The 23427-nt window shown below is 41.2% G+C and overlaps 2 protein-coding genes across 2 annotated transcripts; both read left to right on the top strand.

Moving 5' to 3' along the window:
• Positions 1–11850: 11850 nt before the first annotated feature.
• Positions 11851–12225, top strand: LOC142458285 (translation machinery-associated protein 7-like). Its single transcript, XM_075559308.1, has one exon. It carries the CDS (start codon positions 11884–11886, stop codon positions 12076–12078), a length of 195 nt encoding a protein of 64 aa, XP_075415423.1. The 5' UTR covers positions 11851–11883; the 3' UTR covers positions 12079–12225.
• A 2672-nt stretch (positions 12226–14897) lies between these two features.
• On the top strand, positions 14898–15175 carry LOC142458283 (small ribosomal subunit protein eS27-like). Its single transcript, XM_075559307.1, has one exon. The coding sequence runs from the start codon at positions 14921–14923 to the stop codon at positions 15173–15175; it is 255 nt and encodes an 84-aa protein (XP_075415422.1). The 5' UTR covers positions 14898–14920.
• Positions 15176–23427: the final 8252 nt, after the last annotated feature.

Genomic DNA, 23427 nt, shown 5'->3' with positions numbered 1-23427 from the left:
GAACACATATGGAGGTCTGATAGAGCATGCTTGTATGTGTGTATCTACTTTTCCTGCAAATGTGTCTATGAATGTGGCGAAACACAGGGGACAACATTATGAACATTTCTTACAGGGAATAAGCCAGTGGCCCTGGGGGATCAGAATCAGGGTCTCAGGAGACACAAAGGTCCATTGTTATTGTTCTTCATCCAAATTTGGTGAGCAGCGACTGGGGTCCGAAAAACTCACGATCAGTCACCCAACTCTGGGTGTCTTCCCACCCAGAGGAAAGGTGAGTGGCAAAAATCAAAAGACACATGGAAACGATCACACCGGCATTAATCTCCGCAACCCTGAGCCTAGAAAAATTAGATGGTGCCCGGCCACCACTGCCAACTGCACTGAAAAGGATGACATGAGAAGGTGTTGGATAGTGACGGAATACTTATAACAGCGCTGAGAATCATTAAAAAAGACGCCTGGCTTTCTGATCAGATAGGTGGGACCCCCAAGACTATGGCCCTTACCCTTCAGGCCTGGAACTGAATTCATCTCTGTGTTAGAAAAATCTACACCTAAAGACAGCATTTTCCCAAAGTTCAGAGGGAAAGTTCGGGAAAGGAGGAGGAATGGAAACAGGCGGCACAGGGAGGAAGCGGGATGCGTGATGATCTATTGATGAGATGGAAATGTGCGTGAATTGTTGACCATAACACGGTGATATGCTTTGTAAACCTTCGGCTCATTCACAATAATAAATTTTATTGATTTATATGAATTTGTTTGTCACGAAAGACTCCAAGTCCCTTTCAATTTTACTTTTCCTCCTCTTTCTCTCTGCCTCTCTTTTTAAAAACCACTGCTATTTAGGTTTGAGGGATAAGGAATCTAGAGGGATTTTAAAAAAGGAAACATGCTGTATCTATTTACACAGTCCATATCAAGAAATGAAATCAACAATCTCCCCCCCCCCAACTATCCTCCAGATATGTGGTCCTTTTTCTCTCCACCCCTCCCCCAATCCTCCCTCCCTCCCTCCTCAGTAGCCTATTCCTCCCCTCTCCCTGGTCCCACCCACATCCCTGGTCTCCCAGCAGTTATCAAAGTCTGTCTCGTGATATATAAATCACATTTCTTTTTCTTTGTTTTTTTCCTTACAACCATAGTGTTATTAAATATTTATCTCTGTGTGATTGACTGAGTTTTCTAAGCATAATGTTCTCTAGCTTTGTCCGTGTGGTGTTTGAGAGTGTTGTCTTTGTTTTTTTTTATAGAAGCGTAATATTCCACACCCGAGCTTGTTCATCTAATCCTCTATCATTGGAGGTTTTGTTTTTTTCGCCGTTTTTGCTATTATGGAAACAGTAAAAAGCTTCAGCATAAAAAAAAAAATCAAGAAAAACTCTGAAGCTTACTCCTTAACATGGAGAAGCTAAAGTGAATGGGGAAGAAATGAGTGAAAGGGTTAAAGAGAACATTTAGAGGGAGCCTTCGAAGAGAGCCAGTAAAGTACCCTGATGAAATGAGCAAAGACCTGGCGTTAGAAAACCAAAAGGGAAGACCACACTCAGCTATTTCTCAAGTTGCCAAAACTGAAGGAAAAAAAAAAATCCAAGCCTCAAGTTACAGGATTGAAGCATTCTGTGGGAAACGATTGAAAAGATCGTCAAAACTTAGAGGGCTTAAGTGGAGAGCAAATGCTTTGAGAGTGATTAGGGCAAAGACTGTATGGATGTGCTTTATACAATTGATGTATGTATATGTGTGGATTGTGATAAGAGTTGTATGAGCCCCTAATAAAATGTAAAAAAAGAAAAGAAAAAAAAAAGATAATCAAAACTCAAACTCACTGTCATTGATTAAGTCGATTCAGATCAGAGTGACCCTGTGGGACAGAGCAGACCACCCCTGTGGGTTTCTGCGACTATAACTTCTTATGGGAGTAGAAAGCCCCACCTTTCTCCCAAGGAGAAGCTGGTGGTTTCGAACTACTGACCTTGTGCTTAGCAGCTCAATGGGTAACCCACTGCACCACTATGGCGTTCTATTGAAAGATACAGGAAGCCTCAGAAGAGGATGGAAGGAATCCACTACAAATAACTGGTTGAGATTCAATCATTTCAGGAGGTAGTGTCCGTTGAAAAACTGATGATTTTGAAGGAAGAAGTTCCACGCTTCACTGACCGGATTAGTGAAAAACGAGGCTCCAGAAATTAATGCAATGCCAATAGAAATGTTCCCACAAGCAGGTGCACTATTGGAAGCACTCTCTTCAGATTTGGCAGATGAACTGGAAGAGATCCTTACCTGTGTTCTCTCAGAAAGAGGACCCCCACTGAAGATCTAGGAGTTGGGGCAAAGTGCGGTGAAGAAATCAGATGGTGCCTGGCTATCAGAAAGAATGGCATCTGGGGTTTTCAAGGCTTGCCTTCAAACAAGCAGCCATCTATGTGTGGCGTCATCTAAGGCCACGTGGAAGAAACACACGAAGCCTGCGTGAGCCAAGGATGGTGAACACCAAAACCCCGATCCAATGAAGGGAGCAGATTCAGAGCTTGAATTGTGAGCCTCCGGTTTGCAGAGGGTTATGGGTAGCAGTGGCAGCCCAAATTCCATTTGCAGGATGCTCACATGGATCCGGCCTCTGGTGGACGCCTCTGACCATGTCTGGGACTGGGTCAGCAAACTGTGGCTCTTGAGCCCTATGCCATTTGGGAGGGCATGTACATGTGGCTCTGCAGTAAAATTGAAAAAAAAAATTGAAGGATATTATTCAGATAATGGCGATTTCGTTTGTTTTTAAATATATATATATATATATATATATATATATATATATATGGCTGTCAACTAATGTTTAAGTTGTTGTGAAGGACAGGATCGGCTCTGCCATCTCCAAAGCTTCCCGACCCCTGGTCTAGGGCAGTGAATCGCCTGCTATCAGAAGAGAGCACTGGAAAGTCCCTTATGGAAGGTGCAGTTAGGTTAAAAGTAGCACCTTATTCTTTGATCTCCCTTTTTTTTTTTGAGGGAGGGAGGGTGGGGGAGAGAGGAGGAAGAAATGGGGAGATTATATTAGGGGGTCAGATGGGAAGAGAATGCTTTGAAAATGATGATGGCAGCATATGTGCAAATGTGCTTGACACACTGGATGAATGTATGGATTGTGATGAGATCTGATCTCGCTTTTGACTCATTTTAAAGTTGTTTCCATTTTTAATATTTTCTGCTTTATTTTCTATTGATATTCTTCTGTTTTGTTTGATCATTTTTGTTTTCTGTTTGTTTCTTGTTTTTGTTTTGTATAATTTTTTGTATATTGGAATCCAGGATAGGTAAATCTATAGAGATAACACCTGGATTAATAATTACCTAGGGACCAAAAAAAACACAACATCACCTAGGGGCATGATAGGGAAGGTTGGGGGGAAATGGGAGATAATAACGAGTTAAAACAAAACAAACAACAAAAAACAACAATGAGTAAGAGAAAGAAGGAAATGTTCTGAAATCGATTGTGGTGATGACTGCACAATATGAATTAGATGTCAACAAAACTATTGTGAAAAGAAAGGAGATCAAACAGAATGTGGGTTTTTTCAAACAATATCATCAGCAAATAAAATTTGAATGAAGAGAATTAAAAACTTATTACAGACAGAAGCAAGGCTGGTGAGAGTTTACCTCCTGCACTTTGGGCATGTTATGGGGGAGGGTGTCTGTGAAAAAGAGAAACAAGTCCATGAAACAGATGGACCCGTGGCTGCAAAAATAGGCGAAAACAGTAGAGATTGCGAGGAGGCTGCCAGGTTGGGTCGTGTTTGTGTTGTTCAAAGGCTCACAGTGGGTCAGAACCTCCTGCAGGACATCTGACAACCAGAAGGAACTACTGCTCCTGGGGGAATATAAGGTGAGATTCCTGTGAGCCTCTGTCTCAACATTACTTTATGTGTGCTTCTGTTTAAAGATAGCTTATTTAATGGATGTTGTTGATTCATCAACATTGAACTGACTACCAACAGTAAGTAGTGTCTCTCAGGAAATAAGCCCGAAGGAAACTTATTCTGTCCGTAAGGCATATCACAGCCTTCTGGGGCTTAGGGACACTAGACAGCTCTTTACCACTGGGCTTAGGGGCCATGGGCATTCCAAACAGCAAAACCACCAGCGGCAGCAAGAATGTGAAACAAACCAACCAACCAAAGACTTGTTTACAGGTGAAATAAGAAGGCATAGTGTCACTTTGTTCATCTTCAGCTGGGAACATGTGCATCAAGTGACTCATTCCTGCGTCCACCCCCACGCCCCTCCCACCCCACGCCCCTCCCACTCCCACCCGCCCACACCCCTCGTCTATGACTATAAATGACCACACAGGTGCCATGAGTCCTGATTTGAGGTTTGCAAGCACGTGTTAACAAGCGACTTTGCACATGTAGAATTAGAAAACAACAGAGATCAACTACATAGGAATCAACAGCTCTTGAAAAATGTTGGGTACAATTTACATGAGATATTCGATTCTTTTCATTAGCATTAACTGGGACTGTTGGATGTCTGTTTATCCTGCTCCCCTTCTTTCTGAGAAGTGAAGTGCTTTTAGATGCCGGGGCAGGTAAAGCAAGTACTTTCGCTGAGATGCACAGAGACCAGCGGAGATGTCAGAAAGAGAAGGGGAGGTTGAGCTGTATTCCCAGCGGGCACTCACTGGTAGGAGTGTAAGTGGGAAAAATTATACTTTTCCCAACTAATGGGCCAACCTGGACAGGAAGCTTGAAATTCAGGACTGCTCTCAAGCCTGGTTACATATTGTACTCAGGCTGTCAGATCATTTACAGAATATCCAATTAAATTTGAATTCCATAAAAACGATATGTTTTTTAGTACAGGTCCTAAATATTGTATGACATACTTGTACGAAAAATACTCTTTTGTTCTTTATCTGAAATTCAAGTTTAACTGGGCAGCACTAATTTTATTTGCTAAATCTGGCAACTTTACCCCGAATGCTTTTTAAAACTCTAAAGGAAACAACAAAACAGAACAAAACTCTGAATGTTTCAATGACATCCCCAGACATTCTGATGTAACTGGTCAGGAAATTCTTTAATCCTTTATTTTGAAGTAATTCCAAATGTACAGGAAAGTCACAAGAATAAAACAGAAAAAAAAAGAATAAAACAGAAAATTCCAATGTATTCTCTCCCCTGATTCATTCATGTTTAACATTTTGTCTTTGTTGTTGTATCATTTTATTGATAACTTATGAATTTATTTTTTACACATTTGAGTGTAGGCTGCATGATGCTCTTTTACTCTATTATTTCTGAGTATGTTTTCGGGGAACAAGGACAGTCTCTTATGTAATCAAAGTAAGTACAGGTATTAAACTGAACTTTGATATGAAGGAATTTAACATTGACATAAAGAAATTTAATTATAAGAAAGAAGGAGAAGAAAATGCTCTAATAGTGATTGTGGTAATGATTGCACAAATCATTTTAATGTGTTTAGACTATTGAAGTATTATATACCAATAAAACTTAAAATTAAAACTAAAAAAAAGAAAGAAAATGTCCCAAAGTTAGTGCTGATGGTTGTGTAACTGGTGAATACATATAAAAAATTACACATTAAAAAAAGAAATTTAACATTGATATAAAGCATAAAGTCCATATTTCAACTGTCCCAATAATTTCTGTTTTGGTACTTCTGCCAGCCCACCATCCTATATCGGATTTAATAGTCATGCCTCTTTCATCTCCTTTAATTATTTCCTCAGTCTTTTTTTAATCTTTCGCGATATGAACATTTTTAAAGCATTAAGACCTAAGATTTAGATTGCTCTCCCAGATTAAATTCAGGTTACATGACTAGGAAAAGAAAACGATGTTCTTTTCCAGGTGTTGTGCCTGGAGGAACAAGACGTTCCTCTGGTCCATATTGATGATGATTCTGATTACCAGCAGAGTCTGACCTTCTTGCCCCGCTGTCTGAAGTCGGGTACTTCTCTTCTAACCAAGACGCAGTCCATCGGGAGAGAGGCTTATCAGACCCTCCTGACAACCATCGTGGTTCGACAGCGATTTTCCAAACTCAACCATGCTCCTCCTGGCTTTGAGATTTTAAAAACCGTAGTACCGATGTCACTACTGATGGTTGCAAAATGTGACCACACTGTCAGCCGCTCATATTGAGTTCAAAGAGTACAATTTAATGTTTCCATAGCCGTCTTCTCCCATGAAGCAATCAATACATCCAAGAGAGTGAACAGACGGACAACACCAAAATTCATTCTTGGTCCCTCCCTGCAGCCGTGGATCTCATGCTGTCACTCTGGATTGGTTTGTATTTCCTAGAATTCCATGTCCGTGGACTGATACCTTTTATACCCCTTTTCTGTGGGCTTCTTTCAGTCAGTGTATTTATTTTGAGGTGTGTTGCAGCACGATCGAAAGACAGGTACGTTGAACTTTTTAACTGTAAAGTGGTTGCCATATTTCATGTTCTCGCCAGCTGTGAATGAGAGAACTAATTCCTCTGTAGTCTTGCCAACACTGCTATATATTTATTTATTTATCTTTCTTTCTTTTAAATCATTTTCTTGGGGGCTCATACAACTCTTGTCACAACCATACATGCATCAATTGTGTCAAGCACATTTGTACATTCATTGCCCTCATCATTCTCAAAATCAGCTCCTCATTCCCCCTCTTCCCTCCCCGCTCCCCCCTCTCTCATGAACCCTTGATAATTTATAAATTATTATTATATTTTAAAAATTCTAATAAATCATTTTTATTGGGGGCTCCTACAGCTCTCTCTCTCTGTCTCTTTCTCTCTCTCTCTCTCTCCACCCCACTACAACTCTTATAAGAATCCATATATCAATTGTATGGAGTGATAGCTCCTTGTAATTTTATTTTGCATTTTCCCGATGACTAATCACACTAAGCATCTTTCATATATATATTTGCCATCTGTAGAACTTCTTTGGGGAAGAATCTGATCAAATCATTTGCCCATTTTATTTTCTGCTTTTTTAATGAAGGTTTTTCTCTTTTAAATTTTGTTATTGTTATTAAGTTTGTCTGTTTTGTTTTGCATGATTTTTTGTATACGAAATCCAGGATAGGTAAATCGATAGAAACAGTAACTGGAATGATAATTACCTAGGGGCATGGCAGGGGAGTAGGGGAAATGGGAGCTAACAACCATGAGTACGAAAAGGAAACGTTCTGAAAGTGACTGTGCTGATGATTGTACAACTCTTCTTACTGTAATTGAACTCGGGAACCCAGGACGGATGACCCCTCCCTCAGGACCAGTGGTGAGAGTGGCGATACCGGGAGGGTGAGGTGGAAAGGGGGAACCGATTCCAAGGATCTACATATAACCCCCACCCTAGGGGACGGACAACAGAAAAGTGGGTGAAGGGAGACGTCGGACAGTGTAAGATATGACAAAATAATAATCATTTATAAATTACCAAGGGTTTGTGAGGAGGGCGTGGGGAGGGAGGGGAAAAATGAGGAGCTGATACCAAGGGCTCAAGTAGAAAGAAAACGTTTTGAGAATGATGAGGGCAACAAATGCACAAATATGCTTGACACAATGATGGATGGATGGATTGTGTTAAGGGTTGTATGAGCCCCCAATAAAATGATTTTTAAATATAATTGAACAATTAAATTATATGATATGTTAATTATATGGCAATAAATTATTTTAAAAAGAAGCTTAGAATCTAATAATAATAATTTGGAATCTAATAATAATAATTTGTCCATTTTCTGTGAGGGGAGAGATGGTCATGTTTGTTTTCTTATTATTGAGTTTTAGGATTTGTTTATGTAGTCTGTTTATAAGTCCTTTATCAGATATATGATTTGCAAATAGTCTTCCTTGTCTTGTGACTTTTGTTTTTATTCTCTTAAAAGTGTCTTTTTGAAGAGCAGATGATTTGGCCGATTACAAAGCTTTTGGTGTTATATCTAAGATATAGCCTAAACGATAGTCAAATAGACTCAAAGGCAGTGAATTTGAATTTGGTTTATATGTCTAACCCACATTCTAAAGATTTCCTATGAGAAGTTTCATAACTCTAGGTTTTACACTAAGATACATGATCCATTGAGAGTTCGTTTTTGTATGTAGAACAAGAAACTTCAAAATTTTGTGGTAAAATGAAATTTTAAAATAAAAACATTAAATATATACTTTATTCCTTAACATATGCTCCATCAAGTTCAGGCCACATATTTATTCTATCTATCTATCTATCTATCTATCTATCTATCTATCTATCTATCTATCTAACTATCTATCTATCTATCTATCTATAAACATTTCACTGAGGGCTCTTACAGCTCTTAGAACAATCCATACATCGATCGTATCGAGCACATTTGTACATATGTTGCCATCATTGTTTTCTAGACATTTTCTCCCCAAGACACTTCTTCTATAAGTGGTGATACCAGCCATGTAGTTCAGCACTAAAGAATTGAGGATTTTGACCTTGTTCTATATATAAAAATGAACCACTGCTAATTCAGTCTATTTTACATATTTGACTGAAGAAAAATAGCTGCTATTTAAAGATTGTTTTTTAAGAGTAAGAAACAAAAAGCAGTCAGAAGTCCCATTCAAAGGAGAGAGAGTGTCATCGATAAGAGCTGTAGGAGAATTAGATGTCCACGTGCAGAGCAATGGAACAGGAGCCACGCTTCATGTCATGCACGAAAACACATGGAGAAAAAGACCTAAATGTAGTGAAAGCTAAGCCTGTAGGATTCTTAGAAGTAATTGCAGGGGCTGCTATCAGTGACTGATGATCTAATAGAATAACAAAAGCACAAACAGCACAAGACAAAACAAATGATGAAGCTCTCATAAGAATGGAAAACCTGGATGATCCCTTCAGGACCAAGGATGTGAGGGGCGATGCTGGGAGAGTGGAGGGTGAGTGGGTTGGAAAGGGGGAACTGATTACAAGGATCCACATGTGACCTCCTCCCTGGGAGAGGGATGGCAGAGAAGGCGGGGAAGGGAGACTCCGGGTAGGGCAAGATATGACAAAATAACAATCTATAAATTATCAAGGGCTCATGAGGGAGGGGGGAGCGGGGAGGGAGGGGAAAAAAATAGAGGACCTGATGCAAAGGGCTTAAGTGGAGAGCAAATGCTTGGAGAATGATTGGGGCAGGGAATGTGCAGATGTGCTTTATACAATTGATGTATGTATATGTATGGATTGTGATAAGAGTTTTATGAGCCCCTAATAAAATGTAAAAAAAGAAAAAAAAGAATGGAAAACCTTTGCTCCTGACAATATTTTACCAAAAGAGTGGAAAAGAAAAGAAGTCCAAAGGAGCCAAATCAGGACTGCAACGTGGCGACCTAACGATTTCCCATCAAGCGCTGGCAAAATGACCCTTGTTTGAGGAGAAGAACGACAAGGACATTGTCATGGTGGGGCAAACCCCTCTGGTGACATTTTTCTGCTAAATCTTTGGCTACCTTAAACACACACACACACACACACACACACACACACACACACAAGCAAACCCCCAAGACTTTCATGAGAAGCGGACGTTGGCCGTTTTTGAGCCTTCCGGAAGGCAGCAAACAAAATGCACTAAGCATCTCAAAAGACATTGCTGTCATGACTTTGCTCTTGACTTTTGCCTGCGCTGGAACCACTTTACCTCTTGGTAGCCATTGTGCTTGGGCTTCAGAATGCGGCTGGTAAAGCCGTGCTTCATCTTCGGCTACAGTTTTCTAACAAACGCTTTAGGACCTTGATCCTACTTGTTTCAGGTTTCTCTAGAATACCCCTCTTCTGTCCGCAGCTCATCTGAGTACAATAGTCTTGATCCTCATTGAACAAAAAGTTTGTTCAACTTTTTCAGGCAGAATTGTGTATGTTGAAATGTCTGTGATGCTGACTATCGCTTCTGCTGTTAATCATCCATCCTTTTGGACGAGGGCATGGACAAGATGAATTGTTTCCCTCCCTCCCCTTTCCCACCCTCATGACCCCTTGACAAATTCCAAATTATTATTATTTTCATATCTTACACCTACCGCTGTCTCCCTTCCCCCATGGTTTCTGTTGTTCACCCCCGTGCGTGCGTGTGTGTGCGTGTGCGTGCGTGCGTGTGTGTGCGTGTGTGTGTGCGTGTGTGTGCGTGTGCGTGTGCGTGCGTGCGTGTGTGTGTGCGTGCGTGTGTGCGTGCGTGTGTGTGTGCGTGCGTGTGTGTGCGTGTGTGTGTGCGTGCGTGCGTGCGTGCGTGCGTGTGTGTGTGTGTGTGGTTTTGTGCCCATCATTGAGATCAGCACTCCTTTCTCCCTTCCTGTCCCCACCTCCCCCCTACTCTTCTGCTATTGTTATCCTGATTCCCCTTCCTGGATTCCCTGAGTCCTGAGCTCTTATCTCTTCTCTGTACCTGTGCAGACCAGACCTCTGGTCTGGACTGCAGTGAAAAGCGGGACTAGGATACAAGGGCTCAATAGAAAGTAAATGTTTAGAAAATAATGATGGCAACATATGTACAAATATATTTGATTAAAAAATATTTGATTCAATTGAGGTATGAATTGGTATATGAGCTGTAAGAGCCCCCAATAAAATTATCTTTTAATTAAAAAAAAAGAAGAACTGTTTCCTTAGATATTGATGTGCTGGGGCAGGGAATGTATGGATGTGCTTTATACAATTAATGTATGTATATGTATGGATTGTGGTAAGAGTTGTTTGAGTCCCTAATAAAATGTAAAAGAAGAAAAGAGAAAAAAATGATTAGGGCAAAGACTGTACAGATGTGCTTTATACAATTGATGTATGTATATGTATGAACTGTGAAAAGAATTGTATCAGCCCCAATAAATTGTTAAAATAAAAAAATTTAAAAAAAAATTGATGTGCAAAAAAAAAAGAAAGAAAGAAAAAAGAAATTGATGTGAATGGTCTGCTGCTGTGGACTGCACTTTTAACACCTTCAACATCCTCTTGGACCTTCTTAAAACGAGTTCTCTTGGGTGGAGGGCATCGTTCCCCTAAGTTTTGTAAAACATCCGTGGTCTTACCATTCTTCCACTGAAGTTTCACCATAAAGGGCCATACAGTGGATGTTTGCTCTTCTTTCAATTTCAGCAGCTTTCATGGTGCTCTGATAGGTTTCCTTTTCAAACGGATGTCTTATCCTTCTTAGTGCCCTAAGCTAATACTCTCCAGGCAATGTTGTAACAAGTTAACATCAGTTTATTTTGGTGCTAAACATTTTGGATATCCCTGCATAGGGGTTTCCCCTCCATAAAATGTATTTTAAGTGACCTTTATGAAGACCTGTACTATAGATGGAAGTTTATCCCCCAATTTTTTTTTTTTTGCATAAGGCTATTCAACTGTTTTAGCACCAGTTTGTTGAAAAGACTCAGATATCCATTGAGTTGCTTTTGCACCTCTGTAGCAAATAAGGTTTGTTATCTGCATGGGTTGCATTGGGGGTTTTAAGTGGTCCCAAGATGGAAAGCACTGGTATAAAGAACTTGGGGTCAGGTACATCTGGGTTTGAATCCTGGTCTTGCCATCTATCTGCACCATGATTGATCTAAAAGGACGAATCAATGATATTACTCATGTCTGAGTGTCGACCATGTTTGATGATGGTCTCTGTCTCTCTGACTTTTCTTTTATCGTCTATGTTCCTTTGGGGGGCCCTGGGAAAGCTGATCTTTAGTAATGTTTCGAATGAAACAAGATGCAGTGGTAACCATGACCTATTTTTAGCCAAGTAGGGCATCTAACACCAATCAATTGCCCAGGCAGAACACACTGCAAATTCCAATGCCAGGGCTTTCGGTGGCAGGTCTGGGGAAGGGGCGGCAGGCGCCATGTCGGGCCGCGAAGGTGGCAAGAAGAAGCCCCTGAAACAACCCAAGAAGCAGAACAAGGCGATGGACGAGGAAGAGAAGGCTTTCAAGCAGAAACAGAAGGAAGAACAAAAGAAACTGGAGGAGCTAAAGGCGAAGGCCGCGGGGAAGGGGCCCCTGGCCACAGGTAGAATTAAGAAATCTGGCAAAAAGTGAGCTGTTCTTGGTGGCTGAGGCAATGATGGCCCTTGATCCCGTTCCTGTGTAGACATCTGGATTCCCTACTAGAACTTTTGTTGCCACTTATAGTTAGAATGAAGTGTTGTCTTGGAGCCTGCTGTACATTTAAGAATAAACTTTTGTAAAAAAAAAATTCCAATGCCAGTGTTTACTCTTGCTAGGAATGAAATAACCTCTTCCTTTTTGCATAGAGAAAAAGCCCTTCTTGTCATTCAATATGAAGATAATTTATTGCTTGCTCAAAATAATTTGTTGATAGACATCTATCAAAACATTGGAAGCATGGAAAAATAATAAAGACTATCTCGGGTAATAGGAACCTGGTGGCATAGTTGGTTACATGTTGGGCTGCTAACCCAAAGGTTGTTGGATCAAAACCATCAAACTCTCTGCAGGACAAAGATGAGACTGTCTGCTTCATAAAGATTTATTGTCTCAGGTGAGGGGGAGGGGAATTAGGGGGCAATCAGTGGATGCAGAGGAAGGAAGGGGGCATTAAAGCTGATTGTGATGCTACATATAACTCTTTTTAGAAGCAGCTTAACTATGAAAGTGTATGATATGTGAATATTATATCAAGAAAACTAATAAAAAGGAAGAAACAGACCAAACTTTTTTGTTCTTGTTGTTAAAACATGAAATTTTTGTTATTGTTTTAGACAAAGAGGCCACTTTTGGAAAATAATACTTTTTTTTAAGTTGAATTAGGTGAAGACAGAGTTAAAATCACATAGGATTTTGCATTTTAAAAAAAGGAAAGCACTAGATTACCATGGTGAAGGAGGAAGAGTTTTTGCTTAGGAGACATTGAGTTAATTTTGATGGTGGTGGAACAATTTGGAGAGGGATATCAATAATGTTTTTACAACATGAAAAGTATAATCAATGGCACGGGATCATACATGTAGAAGTTGTTCAATTGGAGAACTTTTTGTTGTGTATATTTTTGCCAAAATTGAAAAAAAAAACCATGAATAATAATGAGTTTGGGGAAAAAAGAAAAGGTTCTAAAATTGATTGTGGTAAAGATTATACAACTCTTCTTGATGTGGTTGAACTATAGAATTGTATGGTATGTGGATGACATGCCAATAACACATTTTTTAAAAAGAAAGATTCTGAAATTAATTTTTAATCGTTTTATTAGGGGCTCATACAAGTCTTATCACAAGCCATACATGCATCAATTGTGTAAAGCACATTTGTACATTCATTGCTCTCATCATTCTCAAAACATCTGCTCTCCACCCAAGCCCCTGGCGTCAGCTCCTCATTTTTCCCCCTCCTTACCCGCTCCCCTCTCCCTCATGAACCCTTAATAATTTACAAATTATTATTTTGTAATATCTTGCACTGTCCGACGTCTCCCTTCACCCACTTTTCTGTTGTCCGTCCCCCAGGGAGGAGGTCACATGTAGATCCTTGTAATCGGTTCCCTGAAATTAATTGTTGATGATGATCACACAGCCCTTCTTAAAACGACCGGGCTCTAGGGAGGGCGGGGCTAAAAGGGAGCTGATACCAAAGAGGGCAAGAAGAAAAATACTTTGAACTTGATGATGGCAACAATTGTATAATCATGCTTGATCTGATTGTTAAAATATCTTCCCCACTAAAATGAGGGAAAAGGATTGAACTGTCAAATTATATGACATGTGAATTATATGTCAATAAAATGATTAAATGTCCACAAGAGATAACATTTGAAAGATTATAACCTTGGAAACAAAACAAACAAGATTTACCATCTCAAAGACCCACAGTGGCACTTTGGGCAATTGGAATGCTGGAAATCACCACTTAAGGAAAAGAAGTTAGGATCTAGAGTCTTCTCTGGTTTCTAGTAGGATAGAAGATACGTATCCACAGCATGCAATGCCTGGACTGATGGAGGGAAAGTGGGCTCTTCCCCAGAGGGACTGCAGGGAATGCTGCAGGGTGGAGTCCAGAGGAGTCATCTACCTGTAGGATCCAGGACCGACTGGACAGGTGTGAATCTGAGTACTTGCTTCCTGTGCTTTATCATGCTGGTCTTAAGGTTCAGCACATGCTGGTCCCAGTGTATTACGGATACATGCATAATTAATCAGACCCTTAGCAAAAGTCAAGTCACATCCATGATGGATCAGGATGAGTTGCTCATAGAGGGAGACTTTCCGGTGGCATCAAACCTTGTCATAGTAGGTCCTGATTTTGTGTGTAAAGTTATTCTGGGAAAACGTAATCAGTTGTGTATACATGTACATGTAGTTATGTGTATGTACATATACGTATACACACATTAAGGTTTTTTAATCACCATTGTGAGATACATCCATGTTAAAACACGTTACTGGAGTTCATTATTTATGTTCTCTAGTATTCCATTGAATAGTTACACTCGTCTTTCATGATGCATCTTTCTACTAATAGACATTTATATGGTTTCTAGATTTCTGTTACTATAAACATTGTTGCTGTTGAATATTCTTGTGCATGTCTTCTGCTTCCCATGTACAAGAATTTCTCTTTTTAAAAAAAATAATTTCTTTTAGGGTAATTCCTGGTCTTTTATAAACAAAAGATGGTTCTAATAATTACCACCACTCGATTTTATGTTGTACCTTTTTACTTTATAGCGTAGACCTTTCCACGTCATTCGAAATCTCTTTTGAATACAGTTCTTTTAATGAGTATCTAATATATCATGAAGTGGCTATGTTAGCAGTTACTTGAATACTTTCTAATTTTGAGTAGTTATATTGCCAAAATTTTTATGTGTTTGACGGTTAAAAATGTATCTTTAGCCTTTTCCGGCGCTGACGACCGCTCGGCGATCATGCCTCTCGCAAAGGATCTCCTTCACCCCTCTCCCGAAGAGGAGAAGAGAAAACACAAGAAGAAGCGCCTGGTGCAGAGCCCCAATTCCTACTTCATGGATGTCAAATGCCCAGGCTGCTGTAAAATCACCGCGGTCTTCAGCCATGCACAAACAGTGGTTTTGTGTGTTGGCTGCTCGACTGTCCTCTGTCAGCCGACAGGAGGGAAAGCAAGGCTTGCAGAAGGATGCTCCTTCAGACGGCAGCAGCACTAAAAGACCGGAGTCGAGATGAGTGGGAAGCCGTTCTAATAAACACATTTTGGATTTAAAAAAATGTATCTTTAACCACTGGATATTTTTATAGAGTTTTCATAGGAAAATTATCCCAAAGTGTAATTTCTAAGTCAAACAGTACGAACACTTTTAAAAAGTTTTATTGGTATATGCTTCATATATCATGCAATGTGGTCATTCAGTCATATTAAGAAGGTTTGTGTCACTTTAGAACATATTCTTCTCTTACTCATTGTAGGCAGCTCCCATCTCCACCAATCGCCCCTGCTGGCTCTCATCATTTACTGTTTCTCTAGATCTCCTCATCCCGGACTTCATGGTATGAATATTTCTAAGCTTCTTGTTGCCTTAAGATTGTTTTCTCATACAGCCGTTTGGGATATTTTATTTCACGACTTTCTTGCTAAAATGAGTATTATTATCATTTTGTAAACCTTTGCAAATTTGATGGCCTATTTAATTGTTGTCTTCATTTAGCCTGCTCTAAAAGTCGGTTTGAGATATAGACATACATTTGCCACAGGAAAACAAATGTTAAACCTTGATTTGCTCTTTCAGTGAGTGCTCACAGCTATATTGATGGATAGATAGGACACTCAGTAAGCATCTGCCCAACAGCATGAGAATCACTGAGAGAGAAGACTTTTTTGAGTTGACAATGTTGCCTTAAAGGACACACAAAGTAACAAACCTTTACATGGTGCTACATTTCTAGAAGTAAGGACCTGAGAAAGCTCTTGGCAGGAAGTGACATGGGCTGTCTCTTTGAGAGCATCAACCTGGCTGAGTGGCTGCCATCAGAAGAGACAGATGGCAAAGGGATATGCCAACTCCTGATGGGTGACAATGATTGACTGAAGCTCTGGGTTGAGACTTTTGAGGCTGTCTCCTCAGACACAGGGAGAGAGGGTGCTGGTCCATGAACCTTTCTATCACGGACACAGGGCTGGGTAGTGGCAGTGGTAGTGTTTTTGTTTTTTTTAAGACATTTATTAAACTATCTGTATCAAAACACATACCATTTCAATAATTTCTACAGGGACAATTCAGTGACACTGGTTTCATTCTTTTTAAAATCATTTTATTGGGGGCTCATACAACTCTGATCACAATCCATACATACATCAATTGTATACAACACATTTGTACATTCGTTACCTTCATCATTCTCAAAACATTTGCTCTCCATGTAAGTCCCTGGCATCAGCTCGTTTTTCACCTTCCCTCCCTACTACCCCTCCTCATGAACCCTTGATAATTTATAAATTATTATTTTGTCATATCTTACACTGTCTGACATCTCCCTTCACCCACTTTTCTGTTGTCTGTCCCCCAGGGAGGAGGTTATATGTGGATCCCTGTAATCGGTTCCCCCTTTCTCCCTCACCTTCCCTCCATCCTCCCGGCACCGCCACTCTCACCACTGGTCCTGAAGGGATCATCCATCCTGGATTCCCTGTGTTTCCAGTTCCGATCTGTAACCACTGGTTTTATTCTTACAGAGAAAGTTGTTCATCATTTTCTGTAGCTTTTTCCAAATTACTTAATATAGCTTTAATACCTCCACAAGCAAAATCTCTCCCTTTCTTCCCCCCTCTTCCCCTTCAAGGACACCAATAATCTTTTGTTTCTATTTTTTCATTTCATAGAAGTCAAATCATAACGTATTTGTCCTTTTGTGACAGACCTATTTAGTTCAGCATGCTTTTAAGATTCTTGTGTTGTGGCTTGATGGGAGAAGCGTTGTACTTTTCTTTAGCGTGGAGAGATATTCTATAGGATGGCCATACCACACTTGGGTATCCATGGATCTGTTGATGGACATTTCTATTGCTTCCACCTTTGGGCTACGGGGAAAAGTCCTGCAGGAAAAGGACAGACAAGTTGTACAAGGAACATTGGCGTATAGGTTCTGTTCACATTTCTCCTTCGCATCCTCTGGGTATCCACCTAGGACTGTTGGCTGGTGCTCTTGGTGAAGACCAGTCAGCTTTTTGACTGACTGTCCTCACTTGCATTCCCTTAATGATTGTGGTGGACTGTATTTATCCAAAGGGGGGGAAATGACACCAGCTTGCTAAAAAGTAGTGTTTATCTGATTCTACTGACCATGTCTTCTCTCTGGCCTTACCCAAAGATACTTTGTATATACTTTTATTAGATCTCTCAGCACTTAGACTCCCTGGGGGACACTTAGTGTAGACTTTGTCTTTCAGGATTTGATACATAATGCTAATAAAAGAATTCTGTAGCAACCTAAAACAGAGAACTGATACTAGAAGTCAGTGTCCAGGCAACGTGGGGGATAATCAGGGCTGGGAGTTCAGTGGGGGAGGAGTCCTCAGGTGTCAATCACCCTGCCCTGCTCCTCAATCATGTAATGTGTTTCCCGTGTCGGGGTGGGTGATTATAACACGTAAAGCAGCTCAGTATCCTTCCACTTGGGCAGTAACAGTTTGAACCGAGAACAAGCGTGTGACCGTGGGAGCGGGAACAGGAGGAAAGGGCAGGAGTTGGGGAGAGGTGTACTGACAAAAAGAGAGAAGCACCGGGTTGGGGGGCAGAGGAGCAGGAGAGTAATGAAAGGGGGAAGAGAAGCAACAAAGAAAAGAAGAAAAAGTGAACAAGGGGTCGAGGGAAAAGAGGAGGAGGGAAGGAGTTGCCAGTGTCGGGAGCAGGAAGAGAGGTGGAACAAAAGGAGCAAGGCCCGGGGGAGAAAGGGGAGTGGGGGAGGGGCGGGGAGGAAGAGAAAGGTGGGAAGGGGGTGATGACTGACCCCCCTCACAGAGCAGTTTTGAAATAACTCCCATGTTTGTTTCCTACCCATTTTCTAAATGCAACGCGATAAGAAGTCACCCCATAATTTGTCATATCAATACTGACCAAATATTTTCATGTTAATGCTTCAGAACAGAAATTAAGTTGTCCTAATTATAATTCTTTGAAAAAATTGGGGGTGTCGATGAGAGAGATAGGTGGACCAAAACTTTTTCTAGATTATTAATCTGTAAAGTCCAAGAATCATTTCTAGAATTATATTTCAATTAGTTTAACAATCAATTAAAAAAAAAGTAAATGGTTAGCCTTGGGTCACTTTTCTTTGTAAAATTGGTTTGTATGTGAAGACAGATTGAAGTGCTTCTAATGTATCTCCTGATGGTGAAATCTTAGGGGGATAATATATATATGTGTGTGTATCAATTAAAAAACAAAACAAAAAACTATAGCAACATCCTCCTTAAGAACTCTGTGACAGAGTTATTTGAGGCAGCTCCTGGAAACAAAACAAAAATACTCCAACTTGAAACAGGGGAAAAATCAGCTAATTTTATAATTAAGAGTAAAATATTTTAAAAAATGACACACAAAAATAGTTTGCTTTAGAAAGTTCTTTGAATCTAAAAAAAGCCCAAGTACTAGGTGGCTGAACTTTAATTCACTTCATGCAGTTTGATGTAGCAATAGGATCATTTTGAATGAAAATAATTAAAATGCTAAAAATATTTAAATATTAGAAGATGTATGGATTTCAAGTCCAAACAGTCTTATTACTCCACCTTAATTATATGTATGTTCCTACAGACCTCTTCTGTTTCCTTGTTTTTCAAATTTGGTTTTATTTTGAAAAAGAACTTTATTTTCTCCCCATTTCTTAAATAGTTCCATTTTCCTCTACAGAACCAAGGATTGATGTTGCATTTTTCCCTGTAGAGATTGAGCTAAGTTGTTCATTATCTTTTTAATCAAGTTATTTTGGGAGTGAGAAATGCAAAAGGCAGTGAGAGTACCATGTGAGAAATATTGTAGTGCGAGTCATTTAATAACAAATTGAAGTTGTAAAAGCTGTTGATGAAAGAAAAGAGTCCCTGTTTTGCCTAAAGGTTTCTATCTTGCCAACTGAACAACATAAATAAATAAAGTGAGCAAGTTTTGTCACATGTACTCTGTGACAAACAGAAAAACAAAAATTGTCTTATTTTTTCTCTTTGATTCTTTTTTCTCTTGGAATCAAATTGGCTTTTCTTTCTAAGGTTTTTAAACACTGGACACTTCTGAATGATAACTTGAGAGAAATTTCTTTTTTTGCACTACAGTTACATTTTTTTCTTTAAAAAATAATTTTATTGGGGGCTACAGTTACATTAAAAATAACAAATTGTTTTATTAGGGGCTCTTACAGCTTTTATAACAATCCATACATCAATTGTATCAAACACATTTGTACATATGTTGCCATCATCATTTTCAAAACATTTTCTTTCCACTTGAGCCCTTGGTGTCAGCTCCTCTTTTTTTCCCTTCCTCCCCCCACCCAGTTCTCTTACATTTTATGAGATATCTTAAACACATAATTATCCTCATTTATGTGACAGGAGAAAATGTTGCATGTGCTTTTCAATTGGGACTATTTTACACTTTTTCAAAGTTTATTGGGATTCAAAAGAACCACACTAAGACTGCAAATTGCAGGAAGAAACAAAACATCTCAAGGAAGTAACAATGGAGAAAACAAGCAAACAACAAAACAAATAAAATAGAAACCAACCAAACAAAAACCAAACTCCTCCCCAAACTTTGAAATTGAAGCAGTCATCTGTCAGGATGTATTCACTTTCCTTTTTCTAGATTTTACAGCAACCATAATTTTCTTTCAAAGTGATTATTATTTATTAGTTTCTCTCCTGATTTCCCCCCTTTTTCTAAGTAGGGAGGTATTCTTTCTTTTTTGGAAAACATGGTAAACTAAAAATAGAAGTCACTGACAAAAATGAGATTTTAAGTGAAGTATGTCTTTGAGGAGCGCTTCAAGGAAGATAATTGAAAGAGCAAATCTATGTGCTCATACGTCTACTGCAGCACTGTCTACAAAAGCAAGAATGTGATCATCTTTATACCTAAAAATAGTGATGCACAGTGACTTGTATACATCTAGTAAGTTAACTAACAACGATAGTAGTTACATCTGCTAATCAAGAATGATAGTTATAAAAACTTTGAGGCAGCATGAGAAATAGTGGAGAAATAACAGTACAGGAAAAAATGGGGGGGGAATATTATGAATAATAAAACCATTAGAATATTGACAGTTTGACACACACAAAAAAGAATATTGACAGTTTGTAAAGTATTGACAAACACTTGAGAAATTTTTCAATAGGAGTTTGCACGACAATGGTGGAGTTGATTTCTTTCACCTTCTTCCATTAAAAAAAGAAGTTATTTTATACTCTGAAGAATCTTTTTTTCTCTTGCATGTATTTATTTGCAAGTTCACATTGGAGGAAGCTGGGTCAAAATCTCATCTTTAAAATTGAGTCAATTTTCAGTGTTTCTGGATTCAGAGGGTTACTGAATTTTTTTAACTAGATCAAACACTTTTTCAGAAAAAAAATTAAGTAGGCGGGAGGAGAAATAATTACTATTATTCTTAGTATTAAAGAAAAATACTCCTTAAATTATATTTTTAATTTTCACAAATAAAATTAATGCATCCAAGATTAATCTCTCTCAAAGAAGCAATATTTAAAAAGAAAATAAACACAATGTTTATTAATTGCTTCTAAAAAAAGAACAACAAAGAAAAGAGATAAATTCTCATTCCTACCCCAAACCTAGAGACCTGGATCTTGTCAAGAAAAAACCCCCTCTTTTCTCAGGTTAATCTTAGTGATGGCTTCAGAGGGGAGAGATGAGGCATCAATTAGCATCATTCAGTTACCGACCCCCACCCAGCCTAAAATAGCCAGGTCATTGAGGCAAAACTGATTTGGGGGTCAGAAAGGTCTGTATCTCCCCCCAGCTGTCCCCTCTTTCCCTTGTGTTCCTGCAGCTTCTGATTATGTACACAGAAACCATTTCTTCTCTTTTTTTTTTTGACGGGGGTGTGGGGTGTGGAGATGAATCAGAACTCAGTGAAACAACTTATTAAAAACAACATCGACTCAGTTTCAACTTAATCTCAGGGAAAAGTTAAATTTACTAATTTCAGAAGATGTAAAATTAGCAGACTCAAGTAAATTTGTATGTTCTTCTCCTACAGTCATGAAAAACCCATTAAAGAGCTAATATCTGCCAACATTTAGATTTCTATTGTAATTTTAAATGGAAAAAAAATCCCTCCACCAACCTAAAAGGGAAATTTCAATTCAACGATTATTTTTTTTGTTTCGTTTCCCTTTGAACCTTGGGTTTTAAAGAGTGGGCTACATTTTGCTCGAGTTTAGAGATCTGGGTGGAGATGTTTGTGGATTGTAGCTTGTTTTTGTTTGGGGGCTAAAGAGATAGAGCAGTGTGCGGGTTCCCCAGGGAGAAAACCTGAGAGTTGCTTCCACGAATACGTAATGATTTAAATTACATGAAGGTTACGGTGCTGGGATGCCCTGCCCAGTCTCCCAATACAACAGGAGAGCTTTAAAGAGGTTTGGGCGCCTATTTAAGACTGGAGAACACAAACGCTTTTCTCAGACCCTATTTTCAAAAGTTCACCCCCAGCACCAAACAAAAGTCCCCGGAGGAGCCGCAGAACCACACATTCTGGCCAAGATCATTGCTATTTTCTGGACTTGTAAGTTTCCTCTTCATTCGATTTGCTCGGCAGTTTGTCCACTTTAAAAATGCTTACAGGGTGCCTACTGTGTGATAGGCACCGCTCCAAGCCGGGCTGGTGATCAGATAAAGTGAGGAGGGGGAGGGAGAAGTGGGGATGGGTGGGACAAGGCTGCCTCCCACCCCCCAGGGCAGAAAACACTCCCCCGCCCCCGTGCATCAACAAATAGCTTATAGTGTATATATATTTTTTTATTTCTGCTGCCCCATGGAAAGGAAAAGACCGCAAAACCGAGAAGCCGACAAACACGTGGCTGGCTGGAACAAAACGTTGATTCCGAGTGGCTCTGGAAGGTGGTGGAGGAGATGGCGAAACTGACTGGCTTGGAAGCCCCCACCTCAGCTCCAAACCGGTTTTTTCTCTCGCCCCCGGAGAGCCGGGAAAACGAGAGGGGGGTGGACAAAGGTGCTCCGTGTGGTCTTTTACTCTCGGCTTCTTGAATCGTTTAAAATCCCCCAGCAGCACCACGGTGCGCCCCAGTTGGAGCCCAGGGACCGACCGCTAACGAAAAAGAGTAACAATAAAAAATTGAAGGCATTCCTCTCCGTGTAGGCAACACGTGTTGAGGAGCTGGGCTCGGGCCACCGGCGACTCCAAGACAATGGGGTCGGGACGGGGGAAGAGGAGAGTGACCCCTTTCTCACCTGCCCTCGCAGCACGTGTGCCCAGGGCAGGATTGCGCCCGGCGGCAGACGCCAGCGCAGGACACGACTTTCCGCCCAGTTAGGGTGACTCCGGCTTGCCTGGGGGTCAGCTCCCTCTCCCTCCAGACCCCTGGCCCAGGGGCCTCTGGGGTCCCCGGGCCGCGCTTTCTGCCAGCCCCTGGCACCGTCGCAGCACCGGCCGCTGGGAACTCGTTGGCCTCGCCCCGGGCCGGGGACCCCGGCCTGAGCGTGGCCCGCGCGTCCCGCTCTCCTCCGCAGCGTCTCCGGGAGGGACTCGGATGGCGCGGCGACGCCCCCTCCCCCACGGGCGAGACGGGGTGCAGCGCCCACGTGTCGCCCCTAGCCCAGCCCGGCCGGCGGCTGGCCTCCCGAGGCCGGAGGATTCGGAAGGAGTTGGTCAAAGGGACTTGGGCGGATCCGCTTCCCCCTCCCCAAGAGCGGCGGGGGAGGGGCCTCGCCCCTTCCTCGCAGCCCCCGCCCCTACTTCCCCTGGCGCGGAGCGGAAATCGCCCCCTCCCCCCGCGGGCCTGACCTGGGGACGTGGGCGGGGCCTCGCACCCGCAGCCCTCCCCCCCCACCCCGCCCCGCGCGCCTGACCCTTCGCTAGCCTTCCAGCCGGGATCCGAATCCTGCGCCCCCAACAAAGTTCCGACCCCTTAGGCCGGGGCCTGAGGAGCTCCGGGCGGGGTTCCCGCGGCGGGAACGACACCTGTCAGCCCTCGCGCCCCGCAGCTGCCCCTCCTTGCCGAGCCCCTCTTGCGGCGGGCCGGGGTCTGCCCAGGAGAACGCCCCGCGGCCTTTGAGCCCACTGGCCTCTCCCAGATCCTTTCGGGTCGGAACCGCGCGCTCCCGAGGGAGCCCCGCGCCGTCCGCATTCAACAGCCGGATCCCGGTGCAATCGGCCCTTTCTCCCGTGGGAGTCGGGAGCCACAATTTTCTGCGGCTCCCTCGCCCCCAGC

Source organism: Tenrec ecaudatus, chromosome 10, assembly GCF_050624435.1.
Source record: "Tenrec ecaudatus isolate mTenEca1 chromosome 10, mTenEca1.hap1, whole genome shotgun sequence".
Taxonomy (NCBI): Eukaryota; Metazoa; Chordata; class Mammalia; order Afrosoricida; family Tenrecidae; genus Tenrec; species Tenrec ecaudatus.
Note: the sequence above shows the minus strand (reverse complement) of the source record. Positions and strands in the feature narration are given on the sequence as shown.

Coding starts and splice junctions, on each gene's coding strand:
- LOC142458285 (XM_075559308.1), top strand. CDS start 11,884: ATGTCGGGCCGCGAAGGTGGCAAGAAGAAGCCCCTGAAACAACCCAAG.
- LOC142458283 (XM_075559307.1), top strand. CDS start 14,921: ATGCCTCTCGCAAAGGATCTCCTTCACCCCTCTCCCGAAGAGGAGAAG.